Source organism: Falco peregrinus, chromosome 18 (assembly GCF_023634155.1).
Source record: "Falco peregrinus isolate bFalPer1 chromosome 18, bFalPer1.pri, whole genome shotgun sequence".
Classification (NCBI taxonomy): Eukaryota; Metazoa; Chordata; class Aves; order Falconiformes; family Falconidae; genus Falco; species Falco peregrinus.
Window position 1 is genome coordinate 3,081,436 of NC_073738.1, and position 13,956 is coordinate 3,095,391.

Sequence of the window (13,956 nt, forward strand, 5' to 3'; positions counted from 1 at the left end):
CTCCCCCCGATCTGGGCTGCCGCTCCTCTCGCCGGGGTGGCCGTGACCCACCGGTGCCAAACCCCGCTCCTCCCGAGGGACACGGCAGCCCTGCCCTGCACAGGGGTGCAATGGGCTGCTCCCCCACTTAGCGCTGCCCCGAGCCCTGCCCGTGGGTCTGGGGGCTCAGCCCTGTCCCCCACCGCCGTGTCCAGCCCCACACAGGGATGGCAGAGCTGGGAGAGCCCTGGTACATGGGAGCTGCAGGGCAGGGCAGGGTGGGTGCTGGCAGCCTCCCCGCCGCCCCCTTCCTTCCCTTCCCTTCCCTCCCCCGCGGCCAACGCCATGAATCAGCCTCTCGGTTTCAGTCCTGGCAGCCAACTTCGACGGGGAGCAGGAACGCGGCAGGGAGGAGCGAGGCGGCCACATGCTGCCCGACGCCCCGGCAGGCACGGGCTTGTCGTCAGCGACAGCGGCCTCCGAAACGGGCTCTGGAATGCCCTGATGCAGGCGGGAGGGGGCTCATCCCACCCTGCTGCACTGGACCAGCATCGGGGGATGCAGGCTGCACCCTGCGGACCAGCAGCACCCCCCCCCCCAGGACCAGTGTTGGGGTGATGCACCCCCCTAAAGCAACCAGCAGGTGATGGAGGTGGGTGCAGCCTGCTGCCCCCCCGCTGCAACCCCCCATGCCACCTGGCAGCCTCCCCTGCACAACAGGGGGGTCACACATCCCCATAAGGGGCACCCCCTTAGGGACCCCCACAACTCCACAGAGCCTGGCTGCTCTCATGGCCTCCAAAGTGCCCCAGTCCCACAAGCCCCCCTCCAGCCCCCCTGTGGCGTCTCCCCATTTTATGGAGGTATCCAGCCCCACAACCCATCCCTCTGTGTCCCACAACAGGGCCTCTTTCACCCCAAGCACCCAGCTCCTGTGGCAGCCGCGCACCCCCACCCTAGGGAGCCCCGAGGCAGAGGCAGCCATGAAAAGACCAGTCCAGATTTTATTAAAAGTTCAGCACCAGTAAATATTTAAAAAAAAAAAAAAAAAAAAAAAGCGACTGTGCAAGTCAGGAAGTATTAAATTAACGGAGCTTAAGGCTACAGAGGGCTGGCGTGGCAAAAACTCAAGGCACACGCAGGGCACGGGTGACGCAGCCTCGCCAGGTGGCATGGGGACACCAGCACACTGGGACACAGGGCCGGGGACCCCTGAGGGACCCCAGGCTCTGGCAGGTGGGCTGGGGGGCTGGAGGCACCAGGGTAGAAGCCCCCAGGAGGGGCAGGACCAGCACACACCCTGCTCCAGCGGCACCGTGCATTGCTCCCAGAGCAGGGGCAGCCCCCCAAACCTCTCAAGACAACACGGGCCCGATCCTGGCGCGCTGTCCACAGGTCCTGGGGAGGAGCTGAGGGACACAGTAAACCCCGGTGCTGCGGGGCACTGCCGCTGGCTCCTGAGGACACTGGGGACAGGGGTGGCGGCAGGGAGGGGGTCCCGGGCAGGCAGGGAGGTTCGGCAGTGCTGGTGCTCCACCGACGGGAATCGGGCTGCGCTCAGGGCAGCAGATGTCCAGACGGCAAAGGCAGCCCTGCCGCAGGGCACCGGGCAGGATCAGCCCTTCCCCGCCATCCCAAGTTTCTGTGCGGCAGCTGGCAGGAGCCTGAAGCCCGGCGTCCCCAGGATGGCATCGCAGGGCCACTGCTGTCCAGCTCTGTCGGGGCCAGGCGCCCCTTCGCCTGGCTCATCGCAGGGTCTCTGCAAACAAGGAGGGCTCGGTGGCACCGGGACAGGGGCAGCAGCCACCCTCCACCCCGCGGCACAGCCCCCGGCCCTGGCGTCAGCACCTTGGTCAGCTTTGTCCCCCTTTGTCTTGGGCTCCTGCCACCACTCCGCGAAGAAGCCCTCCTCGTAGTCACCTTCGCCCTCAAACTCGCCGTCGGAGGGCAGGTCCTGTGCCTCCAGCCCCTCGCCACTGTCCACCTCCATCTGCAGCAAGGGACCGGCAGGAGGAGGCGGTGGGGCTTGGCAGCCCCGTTCGCAGCCTCTTCTCAGGGCTAGTTTGGGGGTCAGACCCACTGCCCAAGGAAGGGCCCTGCCCCGGGGTACCCACAGCACCCACCGCACCCCCAAAAGCACCCAGCTGCACCCTGCGTTTACCTCGTCGTCAGCCTGCAGGTATTCCTTGGCGAAGTCCAGCATCTTCTTCTGGGCGACCATCTGGTTGTGGTACCGCACAGCTTCCTGGCAATGGGGAGGGAGCGGGGGCTATGTCAGCCCCTCCACCATCAGCAGAGTCAGGGGATGGGGGGGCTTGGGGGGCGCCTCACCGGCCGGGGCTCAAAATCCTCCTCCTGCAGGCGCCAGCGCTTGCGATGGAAGCGGTAGTAGACCAAGTTCTGCTGCATCACGGCGTCATCCGGGTCGAAGAGCATGTAGCTGGAGACACTGCGCACCGCATCCCGCACGTCGTTCACTGCGGGGAGCAGCACTGGGTGATGGGGGGGGTAACACCCCACCCAGGGTTCCACAACACCCCACGGTGGCCTGGGGACACAGTCCCCTGCTCCCGCTGGCACTCACGCTTGTAGTAGGCGAATTGCAGGTAGTGGTACATGGTGGCCACAAACTTCTCCACAAAGTAGCCACCCACGTTGGGGGTGAGCTCGGTCTCGCAGTCCACTTTGCACTGCAGCACGCTCACGAAGTGGTCTGGGGGGAGGTGTCAGGCATTGTGCCCACTGGCCCCCAGCCCCCCCGCCATGAGCCTGCTGGCCCCCCGCCCGGTCACCTGCGATGGCGGGGTAGAAGTCCTTGAATTCCTGCAGCTCGTAGGCACCCTCGCAGCTGGCCAGGCAGTCCTCGTATGCCTTGTAGTACTCGGTCAGTGCCTGCTCCATGTCGGCCGCACTGCTCCGGAAATCCCCGTTGTTGTACAGCTTCACCGACCGCACGAATATCGGCTGCCGGGGACCAAGCGGGTGCCGCTCACCTCCTCGCCAGGCACCGCAGCCTGGCTCTGCCCGACAGCAGCACCGACCTGCCCCACTCTCCCCAAGACGGCTCCGTCCCCAGCACAGATCCCACAGAGATGCTTTTTTGAGGGCAGGACATGAGCGACCAGGGCTCAGCAAGGAAGAGCCGCTTCCCTCGGGGTTTGGCAGGACCAGGCTGTCGCAGTCAGGTACACACCAAGCCCCAGGGACCCATTCTCCCACCCCCTCCTCACCTCATAGGGCCGAGCCTCCAGGTCGACCAGGTATTCATCCACGTCCAGCATCGTCCTGTAATAGTTCAGGTACTTCAAGGTCATCTCGTGCTTGGGGTTCTTCTGCAGGAAGGTGTGGGCAGCGGACACCGCTTTCTCGATCTTATTTGACTGGAAGGGAGGAAGAGTTGGTGCAGCAGCCTGCCACAGGGCAGCCGGGGCCAATGCTGCGGCTGCAGGGGGCTCAGCACCCAGCCAGACCCCAGGGCTGCAGGGCGGAAGGCTGGTTCTCAGCAGAGAACAGCCCAGCACCCCCAGCGCCAGCCCCAAGCCCAGCCATCCACTGGCACCGATGGACAGTGGGCCGGGAACACAGATGACACCAGTAAATCCAGCCACACCGACCTCCCGCTCCGTGCCCGTGGTGGGCACGGGGACAGCGTGGCCCCTCACGGACCCCCGCAGCCAGCCAGGAGAGCTCCACATGGTGTGTGTCAGATCCATACATCTGCTCTTCTTGGGCGCTGCCATGAGCCCAGCGAGCTGCCCCTGCTCCCCCCGCTGCTTTATGAGCTCTCGGGTTGCAACTTCAGGGGAGCAATATGGGGGGGTTGTTGAACAAACCGCCCATGAAATGGGTCGTGGCCAGAGCAAGAGGAAAAGGCATTAAGGATCTAGGCCAGGCTGTTCCTTGCCACTGCCAGGTGAGCGGGGCAGCAGCACTAAGCACTAAAGCAGCATCCGCGCTGGCAGCCGACCAGCAGCACAGCTCGGGACCCCGACCAGCACCGGTGCCTGAGGAGGGGGTGTCCCCTGCCAGAGTCACTCTGGCCCAAGGAGGGTCGCCCCGAGGTGATGCCTTACGAAACCTCCCTCCACGTCTGCACCGTGGGGCCGAGGAAGCGCTTCTCCCTGATGGAGCATCCAGACACATGTCCCACAGCAATCACAGTGGCACTGGATCCCCCAGTGTGGGCCCCTTGGCTGGGGCAGCCCCTGCGTCCCCCTCCCCAGACAACGCTCTGCCTGGCCAGGGGGATGTTGGGGGAACAGGGCAACACAAGGTGGGGTGGGGGGACACAACCACAGGGGACCCCAGTCTCGGGTGCACCCCTCACATCCTGCCTGATGCATCCCAGATGATGCTGACGTGCCACGGCGCAGGGGCAGGATGGAGGAGAGGGGCGGTGGGTGCCAGATGGGGAGTGCAGCAAGGGGCGTGCAGGACAGGAAAGCACGTGACAGTCGCAGGGTACAGGGCAGAGGAAAGCGGGGTTCAGGGGATGCGGATCAGGGGGTGCAGGCTGGTGGCGTAGCGGGGGGGCACAGGATGGGGATGCAGGATGAGGGGTACAGGATGGGGGTGCTGAGGAGGAGGTGTAGGGCAAGCGGCAGAGGATGAGGGGTGCAGGATGGGGCATGGGATGGAGGGTGTGCCCGATGGGGGGGCAGAGCGGGGGAGGGGGGGCACAGGTCAGAACGACACAGGATGGAGGCACAGGACGCCCCTCCACTCCCCACCCCCTGCCACCAGCCCCCTTGCGCAGCATTTGCGCAGCCTCACCTTGAAGAGCGCGTAGTGCAGGTACTGGTAGGGCAGGCGGCGCTGGAAGTCGCGCAGCGTCTGCGCCGGGGGGTAGCGCAGCTGGAAGACGGGCAGGTCGCGCTTGCAGGCGCGCAGGCAGCCGGCGCGGCGCAGCAGCCGCTCGAAGAGCTGCATCTCCCGCTCCCACTCCCACGCCGCGGGGTCCCCATCGGCGGGGGGCTCTTCCGCGGGGGCCCCCTCCGCGGGCGCGGCGCAGCGGCGGTGGCAGTGCGCTTCGCTGTCGCGCAGCAGGCGGTGGAGGCGCAGACTGGCCTCCAGCTCCCGGGCGCTCTCCGCCCACTGCGCCCCCGCGTACTGCGCCAGCGCCCGCGCGTAGGCGCGCTGCAGCGGCTCCAGCGCGGCCGCGGGGAACCCGCGCACGCTGTACTCCTCGTACTGCGCCGCGCACAGCCCCGCCGCCAGCAGCAGCGCCAGCGCCGCGCCGCCCATCCCCGCCGCCGCCGCGCACTGCCCGCGCAGTGCCGCGCAGCCCTCCGCGCAGGGGGCGGGCGGCGGGGAAGGGGCGGTGCGCGGCGGGCGCGCAGGGTCTTAGTGCGGCTCTGCGCGGCTGGCGCAGCGCCCGCGGGGTGCAGCTCGGGGGGCGGGGCTGCGCCCCCCGCGGGGTGAGGCGTGGGGGTTGCGCGGGTGCTGCGCGCTCCCCGGGTGGGCTCGGTGCCCCGCGCTGCCGGGGGTGCGCGGGGGCTGCAGGTCCGCGGGGGTGCGCCCGGCGCTGCACGGGGGGTGCTGGCGTGTGCCCTGGGCTGCGGCCCCGGGGTGCGCTGGGGACCCCCCTGCGCTGCCCCCGGGTCCCCCAGCCCGGCTGGGGCTGCTGCCGGCTGGTGCCAAAGCGGAGGCCACACGCTCTGTGCTGTGCCAGCTCCCGGGGCTGTGCCGTGCCAGATCCCATGGTTGCACTGCGCCAGCTCCTGGGGCTGCACCGTGCCAGATCCCGGGACTGTGCCGTGCCAGATCCCAGGGCTGCACCGTGCCAGGCCTCGGCACGGCCACACTGGCCCCAGCCCAAGCCCAGCGCTTTGTTGCCGGCTGGACAGTGGCACTGAGGGATGTCGCAGCGCGGGGCAGGAGCCAGGACACTGCCGAGGTTTCATCCTGCGGAGCAGAGGCCGTTAGCAGTGCTCAGCACCTCCCTGCAAACGGGCAGCTCAACAGCACGCTGGCTGGGGTGCCGTTGCCCCCAAAGTCAGGCTCTGACCCCCATGTGCTATGGGGAGCCCCCCGAGTCCCCCCTGGCTGCTCCAGGCGGTGCTGAGGTTGCTCAGCCGGGGTCCGGGCTCCAGGGACCCCACAGCGTTTTGCTGGAGCTGTTGCTTTCACCAGTAGCACCGTGCTCGGAGGAGCCGGGTTCCAGTTTGGATTCACGGCCTGTTGTATTTCCTACTCAGGATGTGCTGGGATGTGCCTGTCCCTCACTGGTGGGTCTGGGGGAGCGGGGATATGTGGGCAACGTGTGCATTTGACCCTACTCCTATCCGGGAAAGACCGTTAGAAGGATAATTTTGCATTTTTTTTTCATCGCCATTCAGCAAGAGATCTGTCAGCAGCAGAGGGAAGGGCAGAGGTGTTATTAAAACATTTCATTCCGTGTTATTTACTCTGCAGAAGTGCCAGGGATAGAGTAGCAGCATCCTGATCCATGGGAGCGATAATGGCAGGGAATAGGCTGCTGGGAGCAGCACTAGGACCCGGAGCGAGCGGCGCTGGGATGGGACCTCCAGCTGCACAAACTTGCTTCCAAACAGCTCTCCAGCTTTTTCCTTGGCAGATGAAACTGCCCAGGGAAAAAAAAAAAAAAAAAAAAAAAAAAAATTAAACTTTCCTGACGTGGAGCTTCGTGGTTGTGACTTTTCCTGGGGGGAATAATTGCCCCGGCGATGCCATGGGGCGACTGATGGTGGGAGTGTGGCTGGCCATCGTGCCAGGCCCGGGGTCCACGTGTACAGAAATTCCAGCTGGGCTGGAATCCTGCGGGAAGGGGCGGCCGGGCCCCACCCCCCCGCCTTCCCTCCCCCCGCCGTGCCTTTCCGCCGCCGGCAGCTTCCCAGCGCCATGTCCCCCGGCAGCTTCGTCCTCCTCCTGAGCATCCTGGGGGTCCTGGGGCTGGGTGACCCCGGCCCCCTGGAAGACGTGGTGATAGACAGATACTATATCCCCAAAATCTGCCTGCGGGAAGTCCAGATGGGGGATTTCATTCGCTACCACTACAATGGGACCTTTAAAGATGGCAAAAAGTTTGACTCCAGGTATAGCCCTCGGCTCTTTACGGGATGCATGCGGCCCCGGCTGCCGCGTGCTGCGGAGGGGACCCCTGCATGCCTCCCCCCCAGCCGCGTGCCTGTCACCCCGGCGCATCCCCGAGGGCCAGCATGGCAAGGAGCCGGTAGCCCCTGCTTGGGCTGGCCCCCGGATCCCGCAGCTTTGACCCCAAGGAGGGCTTTCGGCGGGTGCTGGGGGTGAGGACAGGGAGCCCAGCGAGCCCTGTACACGTGTCAGCCTGGGGAGCCCCGGTGTGGCCCCAAGAAGCTGCCGAGCGCAGCCCCCCTGCCCGCGGCTGCAGCCCCTTCCCACCCTTTTCCAGCAGCCCCTGCCCAGCGCCCGTGCTGCCGCCCTGGGTTTTGCAGCAGCCCCCCGCTGCCCATTGGGGACCCCTGTGTGTGCCTCAGTTCCGGGGTGCTGCAGGGTGCTGGGAAGCCCGTCTCAGGCACGGGCAGGATTTGGCCCTAAGCGAGATGGTTTTCATTCAGCAACATGTATTTGCATGTGCTGCACAGGCAGGGAAAACACGTAAAGCACTTTGAAACGTGGCAGCAGCGGAATGAAACCCGTTCATTACCAAAGAGGCTTCGCTCTGGCTCGTCTTAGTTTTCCTCAGCCCATGCACCAATCCTGCTCCGCTCACGCTGGCTAGAAATCCGTGTTTGTGTTGGTGCAGCCCCTGATTTGCACCGCCACGAGCAGGGGGAGAATCAGGGACACAGCAAAAGGAGGAAAACTAAATGGGCTGTGCTGGGGCTGCAGCCCCACGTAGGAACAAAAACTTTCCAGGCAGGCGTTTTTTTCAGAGCCCTGTAAAGCAAAGGGGTCCTGCTCCGGTTTATTGTGTCTTATCTTTCTTGCGAGCATGAATGGGGGAGAAAGTAACTGCACCGTGCACGGCCACTGCTGCTGTGCGCCCCAGATGTGGTGGGGGTCTGGGGATATTTGCTGCTAAAATCATTGCTTGTCCTGAGGACTGCAGTGTGCTGCCAGGAGAAAGCATCAGCTGCGCATTAAAGGGGATGAAGGATTTCAATTTATCTGAAATAGCCCCAGTTGTTTCTTGGAGTACTTGAAGATTTTAAAATAAAAACAAATCTGCAGTTTAAAAATGAGGCCTGGGATGTCTTCTTTCCTCCTTGCTGCATAAAGCTCCAAATGTGCCATATGCAAAACGATTTGGAAGCAGCAGAAAGCCCGGGAGCTGCCGGCTGTGATGGGTTTGGTCCCAACCTGAAAGCATCACCCACCTCCTTTGCACCAAGGGGGTCTGATCTGCACTCCCCTGCCTCCAGGGTGCTGGGTGCAGGGTCAGGCCAGAGCCCTGACCGGTGCTGCGGGAGGCAGCTCCACCCCGGGCAGTGCAGGATTGATCCCGTCAGGATCAACGTGTTTGAGCTGTGGGCTCTGCCTGCAGCACAGGGACCCGCTGGCTGCGGTGGGTTATGTGTACCCCTGGGGAGGGGGCAGCCCTGTCCCCCCACTCTGTCCCCACGGTGGGCAGGCACCAGGGAGCCCTGCGCCATCCCTCCTTGTCTGCAGGGTTTGTGGTTTGGCTCTGGATCCACCCTGAGCCCTCAGTGCTGGCACTGAGCACCCCCAGCAGAGGCGGCTTTGGGGGCTTCACCCTTTGCCGTGCCGCTGACGGGTCTGTCCCTTCGCCCCAGCTACGACCGAGGGGCCACGGTGGCTGGTGTGGTGGGCGTCGGGCGGCTGATCACCGGCATGGACCGGGGGCTGCAGGGCATGTGTGTGAACGAGCGGCGTCACCTCATCGTGCCCCCCCACCTGGGCTACGGCAGCATTGGTGTGGGTAAGGGGCTGCGGCACGGTGGGGGGGTGGAGGAAGCAAACCCCCCGGGGCCGGCATTAGGGGGGTTGGGGGTCCGGTGCCCAGCTGGCAAAGGGCAGCTCCATTGCCAGGGCAAGCGGTGCCTAAGCAGGGCTTCCCTGCCAGTCAGGGGTCCTGCCCCGCCGGGGGTCTGCTGCTTTCCCAGGGGCTGGCACGCATGGCCAGCAGCCCCGAGCAGCAGCGGGCTTGGGGGGCTTTAGGGGACAGAGCCCTCGCCTTGCCTGGGCTCGGCACTGGTCCCTTCTAAGATGCTCTGTCCTCGCTGCTGCCCCTTTAGCGGGGCTGATCCCCCCAGACGCCACCTTGTACTTCGATGTCATCATGCTGGACATCTGGAACAAGAACGACAAGCTGCAGATCACCACCCTGTCCAAACCGGAGCACTGCAACCGCACGGTGGAGAACTCCGATTTCGTGCGGTACCACTACAACGGCACGCTGTTGGATGGCACCCCCTTCGACTCCAGGTACAGGGGACTGGTGCTGGGATGCACCATTGCCTTGGGACACGGGGCACTGCAGCTTGGATGCACCCTGCAACTTGGGGCTGGGGGCACCAGGGATGGCAGTGACCAGGGGACACCGGCCTGCGGGAGGACACGGGGGCCCCACGCTGCACCCCGGTCGGAGCAGCCTTCCCCCGTCCGTGGTCTCTCTTCCTGCACCTCGGCAGGGCCAGTTGGAGCCCCGTGGCCCCCAGAGCAACCTCCCGCATGGCACTGCTCAGGCTGGGGGAGCTGGCGTGGCCCCAGTGCCGTCCCCCCGCCCCCCTCTCATTCCTCCCCACCAGCTACAGCAAGGACAGCACCTACGACACCTACGTGGGCACCGGCTGGCTGATCAAGGGCATGGACCAGGGGCTGCTGGGCATGTGCGCTGGGGAGAAGAGGAGCATCATCATCCCCCCGTTCCTTGCGTATGGGGAGAAGGGCTACGGTGAGTCAGGCATCGCCCTGTCGTGCCTGGCCCCTTCCCTCCCGGCTCTGCGTGGAGACCCCCACCACCAGGACCCTTGTCTGAGCTGACCCGTGTCCCCTCCCCAGGGACCGTGATCCCGCCGCAGGCATCTCTGGTGTTCAGCGTGCTGCTGGTGGACTTCCACAACCCCAAGGACGGCGTCTTCCTGGAGCACCTGGAGGTGCCGGAGTCGTGCAAGCGCAGAGCTGTGACCGGGGACTTCGTCCGCTACCACTACAACGGCACGCTCATGGACGGGACACTCTTCGACTCCAGGTGTGGGGAGCGAAGCGGTTGAGCAGGGAGATGCCCTGATGTCCTCTGATGTCGTCTCCTGCCCCATTGCTCGGCTGCAAGGAGGGGGTGGAGAATTGGAGCGGGAGGGGGAGGAGAGGGTCGTAACGGGCACGAAATAGGCTAAAAAAGACCACCCCTGTTTGCTGCATCTCTAGGGGCAAGGTTTGGCTCCTGGGGGAGCACAGCAGAGGCTGGGAGGGTTGGGCTGGGGTGTAGGGGTTGGGGGGAGACTGATGGGTCAGGATCTCCTGCATGATGGTGCTGGGGGGCTTCTCTCGCTGCAGCTACTCCCGCAATCACACCTACAACACCTACATCGGGAAGGGCTACATCATCCCCGGCATGGACCAGGGCCTGCAAGGGGTCTGCGTGGGAGAGAGGCGGCGGGTGGTCGTGCCCCCACACCTGGCCTATGGGGAGAACGGAGCAGGTAAAGGGCAGCCCCACAGGGGCCGGCATGCCTGCATGGTGGGGCTGGGGGCTGTGGCACCCCCTCCTCCAGCCCTGTACACCGGCACACCGCGGGGTTGACATCAGGAAAGCGCTGGCCAAGCAGGGCCAGCTCCTCACTGCAGGGGCCACCGCCATCCCCAGGGCTCTGGGCGCTGTGGGGGGCATCGCGGGCAGGGACGCAGCTGATATCAGTGTGCAGAGCTGGGGCTTCGAGGGATGGACACGTCGTGGGGCATGAGAAGAAGCAGGGAACGGCTTTACCGGCCCCGTGGCGCTCCAGCAGCTCTCCCAGCAGCTCTTCTTGCCCTTCTCTTCCAGGGGATAAAATTCCCGGCTCAGCCGTGCTCATCTTTGATGTTCACATCATCGACTTCCACAACCCTGCGGACCCAGTGGAGATTGAAACCGTGTACCGGCCCGAGGGCTGCAACATCACCACCCGCGACAGGGACTTCGTCCGCTACCACTACAACTGCTCCCTGCTGGACGGCACCAGGCTCTTCTCCTCGTGCGTGCGCGCTCCCGGGCTGCCCCAAGCCCACCTTTACATCCTTCACAGGGCCAGATCCTGCCAGGCGCTGAGCTGGGGGGGCGGACGGGCACCGGAGCAGCGCTGGGAGCGTCAGCTCTTCACAAGGGGCAGCACCAGCCACGGCTGTGCAGCAGGGTGGAGGGTGTGGGGTTGGGGGGCACTGCAGGGTGGAGGGCACAGGGGGTTGGGGTGTAGGGGGACAAGGGTGTGGAACCTCATGGCATAGTGGGATGGATCCAGGGTGTGGAAGCTCAGGGCATGCCGGGGGTGGCGGGCGATGGATTTTGGGGTGGAAGGGATGGGATTTGGGGCATGGCGGGGCTGCCCACGGGGTCCGAGGGGCTTTCTCAGCTGCGTGGTCCCCCCTGTGCCTCCTGCAGCCACGACTACGAGAAGCCCCAGGAGGTGACCCTGGGAGCCAACAAGGTGATCGAGGGCCTGAACAGTGGCCTCCTCAACATGTGCGCGGGGGAGAGGCGGGTGCTCATCATCCCCCCCCCACCTGGGCCACGGCGAGAGCGGAGGTAGGGGAGCGGCGTGCGGCTGCCCGTGCAATGCAAACCGGGGGGGTCCTGCCTTGCTAGACCCCTGCTGGGCTCCTTCACCCCCTCACCCCAGTGGGGGGGCTGGGGGCATTTCTCCCAGCGCTTTGCTGAGCTCCCCCGAGGTGCGGCAGCTCCTCCATCACTCGTCTTTTCAGCGCGGGGGGTGCCAGGCAGCGCTGTGCTCCGCTTCGAGGTGGAGCTCATCTCCATGGAGGAGGGGGTCCCCGAGGGGTACCTCTTCATCTGGCACGGGGAGCCACCGGCGAGCCTCTACGAGCAGATGGACCTGAACAAGGATGGGGAGATCCCCGCTGAGGAGGTGAGCGAGGGCACCGCCAGACCGCAGGGTTACGGGGTGCGGGAGGACATGGGGGCGCAGGGGACCCCACCCTGGGCAGCAGCACCCAAAGGAGGGTGCCCCTGGGCACTCGGGAGCCTGAAGAGCTGTGCAGGAAAAGCACCCCAGCCCAGAGCATCACTGCTGGATGCGGGCAGGGCTGTGACCATGCAGGGACACCAACGGCTGCCTGGCTGCTGCCCATGGCGCGGGTCACGGTGCTCCCTGCCGTGCCGGTGCTGCACGGACCAAAGACCCATCCCTGGAAGTGTTCAAGGCCAGGATGGACGGGGCTTGGAGCAACCTGGGCTGGTGGCAGGTGTCCCTGCCCATGGCAGGGGGGTGGACTAGATGATCTTCAAGGTCCCTTCTGACCCAAACCATCCTGTGATTCCACGATCTCTCCCCTCTCCTTGCTGCAGTTCTCCACCTTCATCAAGACCCAGGTGGCAGAAGGGAAAGGTCGCCTCATGCCCAGCTCCGACCCAGAGAAAGTCATCGCCGACATGTTCAGGAACCAGGACCGCAACCAGGACGGGAAGATCACCTCCGAGGAGCTGAAGCTGAAGTCGGACGAGGACCAGGAGAAGATCCACGAGGAGCTCTAAGGAACAGACCCCGCTCTCCCCTGGAGACAGAACTCATCCTGGCCGTGCCATGGCCGCTCTCCCCCACCAGCTGCCCCAGGAATCCACCCCTGCCCCCCCCCCCCCCAGCCCTGCAGGAGGGCACATTTTGATTTTTTTTGCCCCCTATTATTTAACTGAGGGTTTTTTATCTTGTTCCTCCTGGGCAAGAAAACTCACCACCCCCCAGCTAACAAACCCAGGCAAGAAGATGGGAAACACCCATTTTCTTGGGAGCCTCGATACCCCGGGGCCGGTAGCCCCCGTGCTCCAACCAGTGCCATCCCCTCATGCCCCCCAGCTCTGCTGACACCACCCCTGCCACAGAGCGGGACCGAGGATGCCGGGGGGGCTCTGGAGCCCTGCCCTGTCCCACTCCACTGCCAAACCCCGTTTCGACCCCCTGCCCCCAGCTCCTGCGGAAGGGCCGGGACAGCAGCATCCCCTCCCCGAACCCCTTCATCCTCAGCCAGCGACTGCACGTCCCGCTCCAGCCTCCTCGCCTGCCCGTGCTGCCTCCTGGGGTGGGCACTTGGGGGGCTTCCCCTCTTCTACTGCAGCATTTTGTAGTTTAGGGATAGGGTTTGGGTTTGTTTTTTTTTATGTACGCGTATAAAATTCTTTAGAGAAGAGAAATAAAGAGAAGCCTTTCATGCTGGTCCCTGCTGCTGGCCCAGCCTCTGCTCCCCGCTGCCCTCCTCCCTGGGGCAAGGGGCTCAGGTTCCCAGAGCAAAACCCCGATATCCTACAGGCAGCCGCTGTTCCAGAAATCCTGGGCCCCTGGAGACAGCAGGGATGGGACCTGGCAAACTTGTCAGCTGGGAGAAGGAAACCACAAAACCTCTCCCACCCAGGCCCTCGGGGAGCAGCATCGTCCCCATCTGCATCCTCCTTGCCCTGCAGCCACAGCCCTCAGTGACTGAGAAAAAATCAGCCCAACTTTATTTTGATACCTAAATGCAGCTAATTAACTCGGCGTTCTCGGGTTTGCCAGTTGTGACCAGCACGGCTCCATCACCTCCCGCCAGCAATGAAAGCTTTTGCACAATGTGTCTTGCAGAGCGAGAGAAAAGAAATTCAAGAAGAGAACAGTGCAAAGGGTCACGGCGAACCTCTCAAACGACAACTTCTACCTTGCACCAAATAAATAACTTCTACTGGTTTCCACGGAGTTGGCCTTTGTGTCAGGTTAATTTGCCGTGAAATATTCCTGCATGTCGGGGCAGCGGCACAGAGCCTCGCCTCGCCGGTCCCTGGGAGCGCGGTGCCCAGGGGGATTTCAGGCTCCAGCACCTGCCGGATCAGGCAGG

General features: G+C 64.5%; 2 protein-coding genes across 2 annotated transcripts; one reads left to right on the forward strand and one right to left on the reverse strand.

Moving 5' to 3' along the window:
* Positions 1-1,019: 1,019 nt before the first annotated feature.
* On the reverse strand, positions 1,020-5,260 carry P3H4 (prolyl 3-hydroxylase family member 4 (inactive)). Its single transcript, XM_055790136.1, has 8 exons — positions 4,753-5,260; positions 3,210-3,359; positions 2,772-2,943; positions 2,564-2,692; positions 2,311-2,456; positions 2,141-2,224; positions 1,828-1,969; positions 1,020-1,738 (listed from the first exon to the last, which is right to left on the reverse strand). Exons 1-8 carry the CDS (start codon positions 5,221-5,223, stop codon positions 1,725-1,727), a joined length of 1,308 nt encoding a protein of 435 aa, XP_055646111.1. The 5' UTR covers positions 5,224-5,260; the 3' UTR covers positions 1,020-1,724.
* A 1,555-nt stretch (positions 5,261-6,815) lies between these two features.
* FKBP10 (FKBP prolyl isomerase 10) lies at positions 6,816-13,817 on the forward strand. The gene is given in 11 exon segments (XM_005232638.3): positions 6,816-7,034; positions 8,715-8,860; positions 9,177-9,366; positions 9,690-9,835; positions 9,943-10,132; positions 10,438-10,583; positions 10,925-11,114; positions 11,519-11,630; positions 11,632-11,662; positions 11,839-12,002; positions 12,443-13,817. Coding segments are annotated over 11 exon segments (1,695 nt in total). The 5' UTR covers positions 6,816-6,840; the 3' UTR covers positions 12,629-13,817.
* Positions 13,818-13,956: the final 139 nt, after the last annotated feature.

Bases quoted from the DNA above. Each gene is read 5' to 3' on its own strand.
- P3H4 (XM_055790136.1), bottom strand. From the start codon at position 5,223: ATGGGCGGCGCGGCGCTGGCGCTGCTGCTGGCGGCGGGGCTGTGCGCG. The intron at 3,360-4,752 runs GTGAGGCTGCGC...CCTCCCTTCCAG, and splicing joins TGCACTACGCGCTCTTCAAG to TCAAATAAGATCGAGAAAGC. The intron at 1,970-2,140 runs GTAAACGCAGGG...CCCTTGCTGCAG, and splicing joins ACCTGCAGGCTGACGACGAG to ATGGAGGTGGACAGTGGCGA.